At 49.9% G+C, this 12,607-nt stretch overlaps 1 protein-coding gene across 1 annotated transcript in view; it reads left to right on the top strand.

Annotated features, from left to right (window-relative positions):
- FAAH2 (fatty acid amide hydrolase 2) overlaps positions 1–12,607 on the top strand; it is a 29,859-nt gene that overhangs the window by 11,732 nt on the left and 5,520 nt on the right. Inside the window, exons 5-8 of the mRNA XM_006025163.2 lie at positions 1,117–1,236; positions 1,861–1,996; positions 3,366–3,483; positions 4,020–4,139. Coding sequence (XP_006025225.1) covers positions 1,117–1,236; positions 1,861–1,996; positions 3,366–3,483; positions 4,020–4,139 — 494 coding nt within the window. The remainder of the gene's footprint in view (positions 1–1,116; positions 1,237–1,860; positions 1,997–3,365; positions 3,484–4,019; positions 4,140–12,607) is intronic.

The raw sequence follows: 12,607 nt of genomic DNA on the forward strand, positions 1-12,607 counted from the left end.
CAGGGCTAGAGACGTGGATCTGCAGCTCCCTGCCCCCAGTAGAAGGCAGCAGCTGCTGTAGTGGAGCAGAGCACAGAGCCGGCTCTTCCCGCCCACCCCGCCTTTCTGCAGGCTTGCTAGGGGTGGGAACCTGCCTCCCTGCTGCTGCGCACACTCCCAAGGGGGGCAGGGGGGGACCCATGCCCTCTAGATCCGTGCATGGGGCAGGTGCAGGCTTGGGCTCCCACCCTGCTGTCCTCCGCCAGGGCCTCCGCAACCCAGCTTGTGCAACCTGGCACTCCAGGGCAGAGTACAGCCGTGCAGGAAAGCTGCTTGCTGCTTTGAGCTCTGTGCTGCCCTGGTGACGCATCTTGTGTGTGTGCGGCAGCAGTGTGAGGCACATAGGGATAACGGAGACCTGGTGGGACTCCACCCATGACTGGACCACGGGGATAGATGGGTATACCCTATACAGGAGGGCAGCGTGGAGCTCGCAGTAGCAAGCAGCTTTCCTGCATGATTTGCCCTCTGCCCTGCAGCACCAGGTCACACCTGCTGGGCTGCGGATGCCCTGGAGGGAGGCATCAGGATGAGAGCCTGAGTCACCCCCTGTCCCATGCACAAAGTTTGGGGGTGCGGTTCCCCTCCTGCCCCCCAGGAATGCATGCAACAGTGGGGAGCCAGCCCCTACCCTGGACAAGCCGCCCATGGCTCTATCCCGCCCCCTGCCGGGGCCCTGCGGCTGTGCATTGTGGACCTGGTCCCCAAGCCCCACGCACTGCCTGGCAGGGCAAAAGGCCCAGCCCTGCCCAACTCCCTCCCTCCCTCCCTATGGGAGCCTCAATCACTCCCTCACTTACCTATTGGAGCTGCTCTTTAGGCTGCGTGGGACCATGTGCATATACATATATATGGTGCCCCCTGCCTGACTGCCCTCCTCCCAGCCTCCTGCAGGCTGGAACTCTGCCAGCCTGCAAAGAGCTTGCTGCAAAACTGCAAAATCCGTGGGTTTCTCTGCTAAAATGAGAAATTCGCGTTTTACCCCAGTAAGGGGGAGATCTGCATTTTACTCTGTTTTTCCATGGGAAACAGAAAACCTGGATCCCTGGTGATGACTTTTTACTTGTCGTTACACAGGTGGTGAAGGCTGTGTCCTGGCAGCTGCCTGCTCTGTAATTGGTGTGGGCTCAGATATTGGTGGTAGCATTCGGATGCCTGCCTTCTTTAATGGAGTCTTTGGACATAAACCCACCACAGGTAATAACTGTGCAGAGGTCATATGTTTATGTTGGGGAGAAGAGATTGGTCGAAGGAATGTGTTCAGGGTCCTCCCTTTTTTATGTTGAGAACAATTTCTGGTACCAGTTTACTGCTGGACATATCCTTGGTGTAAAGTTAGGGGCTAACTCCATTAGTTTTTATATTTGGATATAAATGTCTGGAAAGTGGGGTGGGTTATTGGCTTGATGTCAAATACTTGCAGTTAGGACATTGTCACTGAGCCAGCATCTCTTGCTTAGAAACAAAATGACATGGTGTCTTTAAAGCAACAGTAGTTCATTATTTCAAGTTGATAGATTAGTTGGACTTTGGGGTTGGACTTGATGATCTGTTCAGGTCCCTTCCAACCCTAGAAACTATGAAACTAGTCCCACCAAGAGATCCAGGGCTTTGGTCAGCTGTGCATTGTAGATTTCCCCCCTCTTCATAAATTGCATACTAATTACTTGATCTTGAGAACAGTACCCTTGCACTGGAATCTGAAAGTGATCATTTAGCTCCCCATTGGAGGCTATCCTTCCTAGGGAAATCAATTTATCTTTGCAGGGATGTTGTTTGCATTATGATAACTAACTTCTGTGCCTCCATTTGCATTTGTAGGGGTTGTCCCCAATGATGGTCAGTTCCCCAATGCCCGAGGGGTGCGGATTGACTTCTTGTGCACAGGTCCCATGTGTCGCTATGCTGAGGACCTAGAGCCTATGTTGAGGGTCATGGCTGGGCCTGGAGTTGAAAAGTAGGTTACCCAAGTGTTTTCTGAGCATTGAGGAAAAGATGGGTTAAATCTGTGTAACTCTTTTGAATCCAGCAGCTTACATAAAACAGGCATAAATAAAGTATTGGGATGACTTTGGAGCCAGATGTCTGTTACCGATTCCTCTTTTGAAGTAGGAAGTATAAAGTAGGCCAACCACTTGTAGACAGAGCACAAGCTTGATTTTCTTCAATTGGTGTATCGCATGGTAAAACAGACGATTGAAATAGTCAAGTCCTGGTGGAATTGGCCCATAATAGCCAACCATGACCAGCCCCAGAATTCTGTTTGCAGACACCTTTGAACCTCAGGAAGGATACACGAACACACAAACCTGCTACCTGTAGCTACTTTCACATCAGAACCTGAACGGCCGAGTCAGCAGATTACCTTTTTGTCTGGGTCTATTCCAGGTTTCTGTTTTGCTTTCAGTTTGCCATAGAGAAATTGTTTTCCCCCTTGTGAGATGTGTATATTTTGTCTATTTTACAGTTTCACACAGGAAGTCCTTCACTAAAAAGTTTAGGTGGGAGTGAAATACCTTGCCTGGCAACTCCTTCCACTGAGTAAGGCTAATCAAAGGACGCAGAACAGGGGAAATGTCTTGTTTGTTACCATTTTAAAATAAAGGCTAAATCATTTTTTTTTTTATAGTAGTAAAGGTCACTCTCCAGTCTCTTACTGGTTACTGCTCCTTATATCTCCCCAGATTTTCCCCAATTACTGCTCCTCATTCCAGTCACTGTTGGCTATTCTTTGCTTCCTAGTCCTGTTATTACCCCAGCACATACAGCCTAAGTCCATTTGTTCCAGCTGATGGGAATATCTTCTGACTGATTGGGAATCTCAGCTTTTGCTGTCTGGCACACCCTGTTCTACAAGGTGGCTTGAAGTTATAACTGCATACAAGCTCAGACTCCCAGCTCACCCAAGGGGGTTTTAGGTTTTTCCATCTTCTCTCTCTCTCTCTACTGGCTCACTGCTGTGTTTTGAGTCTCTGTATTTCTTTACCTTTGTGTCTACTTTGGTATGACTGTGTGATGCTGAGAAATGCTTCTAACCCCTGTTATTGTTTGAGCTTTATCATATTGAGCTGCATCTTGCAAGACTGCAAAATTTTCTTAAAACAAAAAGGAGAAATGTGGAACTCTCAGGCCCTGTGGTAAGCAGGCAGGTGTACTGAATGTCAGGCACCAAGTAATGTATGTATCGGTTTCTGCCTCCTTTCTAACATAGCAGAAAAAAGTATAACCTCTTCAGGACATTTTTGCATGAGTGTAATTCATGCTGCTGTCTGGGGAACAGTAGGTTATGTGGATTTGTGACCTGGGTATTGTTCCTTCCACCTCAGGCTGAAGCTGGATGAAAAGGTGGCTCTGGAGAAAATAAAGTTCTACTGCATGGAACATGATGGAGGATCAGTTTTTGTGTCCCCTGTAGACAAGGAAATTCTTCAGGCCCAGAGAAAGGTAAGAAGGAACTGGACCTTGTTATTTAGGCACTTAGATTCCAAGGTGATAAAGTGTGGCGCTAAAACCTGGAGAGAGAGATTAAGGAATTTCTTGGATAAGCACTTGTTATGCCTAAGCCTGTTTCATTTTCTTCTTTACCAAGGACCATAGGTACCAGTACTTTTGAATGGGTTGCTAATCATCTGGCCAGGAAACGGTGCAGTGCAAGTCAGATAAGTAAAATGAGTTTCTCGGCTGACTGCAGTGGAGCTGTACTTGTACTGAGAAGCTTCCATGCCAGTCTGTGTTGACAAAAGTCAGCACTGAAATAGCCAGAGGCTGTTCACTTGTGCAATAAAAATATGGGTGGTACGTGTCATATGTTACATCTGTGCTCTTGGCAACCGTTTTGATAATCTGGCACTCTCCAAAGACCTAAAGTAGTATCACGAAATGTGTTACCTTATTTGGTAATGGATAATAATTGTATAATAAATAATTACATTATCTTGTAATGGATAATGGGTAAGCTTTTCCCTCTGTATTTCTCTAAGGTAGTGGAATACCTGGAGGCTCAGCTGGGAGTCCAAGTTCAACACGTGTCAATCCGCCGCATGAAATATTCTTTCCAGATCTGGTCTGCTATGATGTCTTCCAAGGGCAGTGATGGTCAGGTGTGTGTAATTTACATGAGGACATAAATTTAGGTTAATTTTGCTCTGCTTCTTCTAACAAGGAAGAAACACTTACACATTCCTGTTGTGTTCTGGACTTACCTACATGCCTCTGCTGCTTTCTCACTATTTCATAGGTTCATAGATGTAGGGTTGGAAGGGACCTGAGCAGATCATCAGGTCTGACCCCCTGCCATGGGCAGGAATGAATACTGGGCTCATATGACCCCAGTAAGTTTAAGCTCATATGACCCCTGTTAGGTGATTATCAAGCCTCCTTTTAAAGATCCCTAAGGTAGGAGCCAGCGCCACTTCCCTTGGAAGCTGGTTCCAGATCCTAGCCGCCCTGACTGTGAAGTAGTGCCTCCTGATGTCTAGCCTGAACCTACTCGCAATCAACTTGTGGCCGTTACTCCTTGTTACTCCGGGAGGTGCTTGGGGGAACAGGGTCTCACCCATTCCCCTCTGGTCCCCCCTGGTAAGTTTATAGACAGCCACCAGGTCCCCTCTCAGCCTTCTCTTGTGGAGCCTGAACAGGTTCAGGTACCATAGCCTCTCAGGGTCTGCCCTGCTGCCCCCGATCATGCGAGTGGCCCTCCTCTGGACCCTCTTGATGCTGTCCACATCCCTCCTGAAGTGCAGCATCCAGAACTGGATGCAGTACTCCAACTGTGGCCTGACCAGTGTCACATAGAGGGCGAGGATCACCTCCTTGGACCTGCTCATGATGCATCTGTGGATACATAAGGTGAGGTTAGCCTTACTGACCGCGTCCTCACATTGACGGCTCATGTTCATTTTAGAATTGATAATGACTCCTAGATCTCTTTCTGCCACTGTGCTTTTTAGAAGGGAGTTCCCCAGCCTATAGGTATGCTGCTGGTTCTTTCTGCCCAAGTACAGTACCCTGCCCTTGTCAGTATTGAATCCCATCCTATTCACATTTGCCTACCCCTGTGACCTGTCCAGGTCCAGTTGTATCCTGTCCCTGCTTCTAGCATGCTCACCCCGCCCCAAATCTTGGTGTTGTCAGTAAATTTGAACAGGGTGCTTTTCACCCTCTTGTCCAAGTCGCTAATAAAGAAATTGAACAGGGCCCGAGGACAGAGCCCTGGCGGACTCCACGGCCCACATCCCTCCAGGTCGAATATGACCCATCCACCACCACTCTCTGGGTGCGGCCCCCTAGCCAATTTGCGACCCATCTGACTGTGTAGGCATCAATGCCACAGTCACTTAGCTTTTTAATGAGAATGGGGTGGAAGACGGTGTCAAAGGCCTTCCTGAAGTCCAGATAGACCACATCCACCGCAACACCTGCGTCCAATGATTTTGTGACCTGATACTAGAAGGCTACCAGGTTGGTCTGACAGGACCTGTCCCTAATGAACCCATGCTGGTTGCTTGTGAGCATCATTCCCTCTGCTGGTCCCTCACAGATGTGCTCCTGGATAATTTTCTCAAAGAGCTTCCCCAGGACTGAAGTAAGACTAACAGGCCTATATTTGCCTGGGTCCTTCCTCCTCTCTCTTTTGAAAATGGGGAGCACATTGACCCTTTTACAGTCTTCTGGCACCTGGCCAGAGCACCAGGAGTGCTCGTAAAGTTGTGCCAGAGGCCCTGCAATGACCCCTGCCAATTCCCTCAGCACCCTAGGGTAGAGAGTGTCTGGACCTGCTGATTTGAACATGTCCAGTCCCTCCAGAAGTTCCCTGACCCTAGGTCTGGCGGAGTCTCTCCTGAGTCCATCCTGAATCCTGGTGGGGGAGATGTTCCGGTCCCTGCTCAGAAAAATGGAGGCAAAGAATTTGGTAAAAAGGTCTGCTTTTTCATCTGGTGCAACCACCAGATTCCCAAGTGTATCCTGCAGGGGCCCCACATTGCCTGGTGCCTTTTTTTACTCCCTATGTATTTAAAAAATAACTTTTTGTTGTCCTTGATCCTTGTTGCTAGTCCTAGTTCCATCTCCGCCTTAGCCTTCCTAACAGTCTCTATACAGACTTGAGCGATAGAGGTATAATCTGCTTTAGTGATAGCCCCCCCCCCTTCCACTGGATGTACTTTTGACTTTCAGCCATTCATGAATGCCTTTGGCAAGCCAAGGGGTTTTCGAGCAGTCTTGCCCCCTTTTGACTCGCATTGGGACTGTCACCCCTTGGGCTTGGAGGATCATCTCCTTAAGGAAGGACCACTCGTCTTGGACACCTAGTTCCCCTACTCTCTGGGACCACAATGCCTCTCCTACCAATCTCCTCAACTCGTTAAAATTGACCCTCCTGAAGTCAAGGGCTACTGCCTTGCTGCAGGCACTTGACACCTTCCACTGGATGGTGAATTCCAGTAGGCGATGATCGCTATCGCCAAGGTGGTCGAGGACCTGGAATCCCTTCACTAGGTTGTCACCTGTGGCCAGGACCAGGACCAGTAGGGCATTCCCTCTGGTGCGACTGCACCTCCTGGTTAGGTGGAGGTCTTGTATCTCAGCAAGGAACCTACGTGAGCAGTCAGATGCGACTGACTGCTCCTCTCAGCAAATGTCTGGGTAGTTTTAGATCGCCCATGATGACCACATCCCTTGACTTAACTGCCTCCATGAGCTGACCCGAGAATGCCCGGTCCAGCTCTTCCCCCTGGTTGGGTGGTCTATAGTAGACCCCCACTGTTAAGTGCCTTTCCCCGAGACCCCCTTGCATTCTGACCCAGAGCACTTCAGCCTGCCCCTCCTCTGACCCCACCCTGTTGTTTGAGGATGTGTATTGCTCTTTGACGTAGAGCGCCACACCCCTGCCTTTCCTCCCCGTTCTGTCCCGCCTGTACAGTCTGTAGCCCCTAATGTTTACCGCCCAATCATGGGTTGAATCCCACCAGGTTTCAGCGAGCCCTCCTATGTCTGGGTTTGTACAAGCTATCCAGAGGGCGAGTTCCTCCTGCTTATTCTCCTTACTTCGAGCATTAGTGTAAAGGCATTTAAGGCCTCCTATCGGTGCATGCACCCCCCCCCCCCCCCCCCACCACCTACCAATCTGGACCCTTGTCACTTACCTGGGTACTTCTTGTGCTCATCACCTGTCTTGGCTGTTAGTTGTCTTCGTGTCCTCCTGTGGCCCCATCCCCCGGCAAAGCTAGTTTAAAGCACACCATACGAGATCAGCCAACCTGGAAGAGGAGACATGCTTGCCTTTAGGGGAGAGGTGAAGCCCATCCCACCCGAGCATGCCCCCTGTGCAAAAATTGCCCGTCACTGTCCAGGAACCTGAGGCCTGTCTGGTAGCACCAACTCCAAAAACGCCAGTTAACCTCACTGATGCAGGCCTCGTGTCACTGTCCATGTCTAGTTACCGGGAGAATAAAGGAGAATACCACCTGTGCCCCCATCTCCTTGACCTTGGCTCCCAAGGCCTTGTAGTCCTTCATGATGCAGTCTGGATTGCTCCTGGCTATGTCATTCGTTCCCACATGGATTAGGACCAACCATTTCTCTGACTTTGTCCTCTTGCTTTAACTATTAGCAAGATTTTCATTAACTCAGTAACCTTATACAGTCATTTTAAACTTTTTTGAGTCTCATTCACCTTAATAAATTGTCCTACTCCAGTAGGACATGCAGAGTAATCAGACTGCAGGACTGTGATTATCTGTTATGAAAAGGCCCACACTTACATCATTACAACTAGACTATAACCTCTTCAGCAACTGAAGAGAGATTTTACAGTTGTTCCATTTTTTTCTTTCCCCTTTATTAACCTCCCTTTTCCCTTTATTTATTATATTTCATCTTCCCTCCTTCTTTCCTATTCCTTCCTCTTGGGTATATTCCAGGCGTTTTCCACATCCTCCAGTTTGAGAAACACTAATCTAGCAAATGAGGAACATCTTAACATTTTTACCTTGGCATTTTTGGTACAGGTTCTTATAAACTTGGCTGAACTGATATTTAACTAGTTGATGCTTTCCCTCTTTTAACACTGAGTCCTGGGGCTAGTGCAGCAGGGTGTTGAGGCAGGTCAGAACTGATGTTTGTTGTGTTCTGGCTGGGAACTAGGGACTGACACTGAAGATGTTGCAAGTTAACGTTGCATTCTTTGGAAGATCCACGTGCAGCTGAGTTGTAGAAAAGACTACCCGCTCTCTGCTTTACTTATATCAGTGCTGGTAGTCTTCTGAAGTTTTAGTGCCCTTGCTGTGTTTCAAGTCTTGTACAGCAGTTTTAATACTTCAGTTAAACTGATTAATGGATTATCTGTGCAAATAGCAAAAGAAAAGCACACCTCTCTGAAGAACAATATGCCAGGCAGACTTATCCTGTTCTCCTTGATCCTGTTTCCTAAATTGGGAGGAAAAAGCGCCGTGGAAATTATGTAAAAATTAATTTTAAAATTACATCTGCATCTTTAATGCCATCATCTCTCTTGCACATATAGCATTAAAACTAAATGATACCAATAATGTGTGCCCCTTCTTCAAGATGGCAACTCCCCCTGCCTTCTCCATAGCCAGCATGAAATCACCCTGCCATGTTGTAAAGATGCTTCTATTTTTCCTTTCCCTTGAGTGTTGTGGCATTCTTTGTTGAGTTCAAAGAATCATGGAGAAGTAGGGCTGGAAGGGACCTCCAGTCCAGCCTCCTGCCTGAGGCAGGGTCATCCATATACAAACCATAATCTAAACTCTATACAAGACTACTATCAACCCTGACACTGCAGACCTGCCAAAGGTCAAGAATGGGGCCAGGGCAGACAATGTCCTGCTTCTGTGAAATGTTGCCAGTATATGCTCAAGATCCCAGGTAGAGGGCCACGTCCCCCACTACAGAGGAAGGCAAAAAACACCCACAGTCCATATCAGTCTGACCATGGAGTAAAATTCCTTTTTGACCCCAAATATGGCTATCAGTCAGAGTGGAGCGGCAAGACCCCCTAGCCAGGAACCTCCAGCTCCAGGAACCTCAGGAGTATTGGCATGCCCCAGTTAAAATCCCCAGCCTTGGCTGTAGCTAATAGCCAGTGCCTCTGAGGAAGGCTTAAAAACACCCTAACACATGTAGCAAAAAGGAGGAGGGGGGCCAAGGGCAACCAGCAAAGCCCAGAAGCATGGGAAGTACATATGGTAGAACATAAGCAATGCTACACCTAGACATCCCTGACCAGTGGCTGTCTAACCTCTTCTTGAGCAGGGCGATATGTACGGGTGCACGTGCACCTCCTGAGCGTAGTGGTGCACCCCCTACAAAAAGGCACTGCTGACAATGTCAGCAGTGTCTGTGGGTGATCACCATCCTGCCACCGGTGGTCCGCAATCTGTCCGCAGTCTACTGGCTGATGCTGCTGCTGGCGGCAGCTGCAGCTGATTGCTGACCCTTGGTCAACATGCCGCCCCCCTGACAGCGCCAGTGGCGGCTGTGGGAGCTCCCCCGCTTGCTTTCACGCTCCTGCCACCGCTATACCTCCCCAGGTGATGGGGGCATGAGTCATTCATGTTCTTGAGCGCTGCCTGTGATGGAGAATCCACAACTTCTGTAGGCTGTCTATTCCATAGTCTCACTATTCTAACGGTGAAGAAGGTTTTTTTGGACATCCAATCTAAACTTACTATGCTGCAACTTCAAGCCATTGGTCTTCATCCTTTTCTCTGGAGCAAGGGGTGCTTTAACTCTTTTTTACAGCAACCCTTCAAGTGTTTGAACACTGCTATCATGTCCCTTCTTAAGTGCCTTTTCTGCAAGCTGAGCATGCCTAGCTCCTTCAGCCTCTCCTTGCATTACTTGCTTTCCAAGCCCTTGATCATCTTTGTTGCCTGCTTCTGCACCCTCTAACTTCTTCGTGTCCTTTTTAAAATGTAGAGCCAGCCTAGAACAGCACACAGTACTCCAGATGAGGCCTAACCAGTGCCAAGTAGAGAGGTATTATTACTTCCAGTCGTAGGCACAAACTCTATGGGTGCTCCAGGGCTCAAGTACCCACTGAAAAAAAGATAGCGAGTGTTCATCACCCATGAACCACAGGTGGCTGCTCGCACATGTTTAAAAAAACCAAAAACTTATACGATGGGGAACTCCCTACTTGAGAGCACGGAGGCAGAAGGGGATCTTGGTGTCATTATTGACTCCAAGATGAACATGGGCCGACAATGCGAGGTCATGGTTGGTAGGGCTAACTGGACCTTGTCGTGCATCCACAGGTGCATCTCGAGTAGAGCCAGGGAGGTGATCCTCCCCCTCTATGCGACGCTGGTCAGGCCGCAGCTGGAGTATTGTGTCCAGTTCTGTGCGCCCCATTTCAGGAGGGATGTGGACAACATGGAGAGGGTCCAGAGGAGGGCCACCCGCATGATCCGGGGACAACAGGGCAGACCCTACAGTGAGAGACTGCGGGACCTGAACCTATTCAGCCTCCACAAGAGAAGGCTGAGGGGGGACCTGGTGACCATCTATAAACTCACTAGGGGGAACCAGAAGGGTTGGGGGGAGACGCTGTTTCCCCTAGCCCCCGCTGCATAACAAGGAGTAATGGGCACAAGTTGATGGAGAGGAGGTACAGATTGGACATCCGAAAAAACTACTTCACAGTTAGGGCGGCTAGGAGCTGGAACCAACTTCCAAGGGAGGTGGTGCTGGCCCCTACCCTGGGGGTCTTTAAGAAGAGGCTGGATGCCTACCTGGCTGGACTCGGGGTTTTTTTTGTTGTTCTCCCGCCCTGGCGGGGGGTCGGGCTAGAAGATCTATTAGGTCCCTTCCGACCCTAAAACTATGAAACTATGAAAAAAATCCCCAAAAACATACTTTACCAGAAGAAACAGCATGTTGCTTCACTCTGGCTCTGCAGTGTCTGTTAAGATTAGATATTTCAGCAGAGCTTTATGCCACTTCTAGCTAAAGCTGATTCAATCAGCTATTAGATAAAAGTGCCAAAAGTCCCACTAATGTGCCTGATTGTTACAGATGCTGCAGAGCCTGGTTGAAGTAACGTGTTGCTTCTTCTGGGTATGTGCAAGGCTTGATGTGGGAATATGCTGAGTTTAAAGCAGGGGTAGGCAAAAAATGGCTTGTGGGCTGGATCCAGCCCACCAGGCCATTCTATTCGGCCCACAGGGCCCCTAAAAAATTTAGAAGATAAATATTAATCTGCTCCAGGCTTCCGGTCAAAGGTGACAGGAGCCACGGGCAGCAGAACCCAAGGGAAGCCAGTGGCAGAACTAAACAGCCGCAGGAGCAAGTGCAGCCCCCCCACACACCCTGAACCCCAGCTGGAAGCCTCTGCCTAGCAGGGACTCCTGGAGGCTTCTGGCCTAGGACTGTTTCTGCCTCCCTGTGCCTAGGGAAATATAGATAAGAAGGAGGGGGAGAGGGAGGCAGGGGAGGACCATGAGCAATCGCATCAGTCCTCAGGACTGGTCGAGCCAGCTTCTGGGGTCCCAGCACTGCAGCTGGGAACCATGTGGTGCTAGAGAGTGGGGAAATGGTTGCAGTAGGCGGGGGAAGGGGCAGCGAGTGGGCATGTGGAGTGTAGCGACAGCTGGGCAGGAATGTGGGGCCTGCGTAAGTGCACTGGGCCAGCCAGTACTGGTGGGGCACAGAGCAGAGCGGTGGGAGTGTGGGCCAGGGCTGGCAGGGACTCTGGAGCCGGGCTGGCTCACTCCTCTCACTGCCTGAGCAGCACAGCCCGACTCCATAGAGCCCTAGGCAGCCTGGGCCCTGCACTCCTGCCGCCCTGCTGTGGGCCCTGCCTGTGCTGGCTCCCGCCTGGCTGTTGCTGTGCTTCACGCACCTGCTCACTGCTCCTTCCTCCTGCCTGCTGCAACTATTTCTCTGCCCCCCCAGCCCCCACCTTGCCCACCAGCTGGCACCACGCGATTCCCAGCTGCAACGCTGGGACTGCAGGAGCAGTTAGGACATGGTGCCAGAGTGCTGGGGCGGGGGAGAGGAGGGAAGCAGCAGGAGAAGGGCAGCAGTGGCAGATGGGGGTGGAGGCGGGGGGGGGCAAGTGGCAGCAAGCGGGAGCATGAGGCCCACACCAGTGCCCCGGGGCCAGGAGTGGCAAGAGTGTAGAGCCTGAGTTTGCAGGAGCGGGAGTGGGGGCACTGCCTGCCATGGGGGGAGGGGGCAGGCTGTGGGCAAGCCCTCCCCCTCCATGCATGCCACAACCCTCCCCAGCTGCTCTCCCCCCCCAACACTCAGCTCCCCACAGATCTCAGTCTCACACACACACACACACACACACACACACACACACACACACACACACACACACACACACCCCCACCTCCCACAATATACAAGAGTAAGACTTCATTTTAAGCTATTATACTATAACCTCTGTGTACACTACACAAACACATGTGAATCAGGGCAAAAATATTTTTTGAAATGAAATTAATGAATGTTGTAGATGTTTGATTTTTAGAATGTAATTTGGTATTTTTCTGGTTCAGAAATGACAAAACACCTTGCTGAAAAAAGTAATTCCAGGGGG

The sequence above is a fragment of the Alligator sinensis genome, unplaced genomic scaffold, assembly GCF_000455745.1.
Source record: "Alligator sinensis unplaced genomic scaffold, ASM45574v1 scaffold619_1, whole genome shotgun sequence".
Lineage (NCBI taxonomy): Eukaryota > Metazoa > Chordata > Crocodylia > Alligatoridae > Alligator > Alligator sinensis.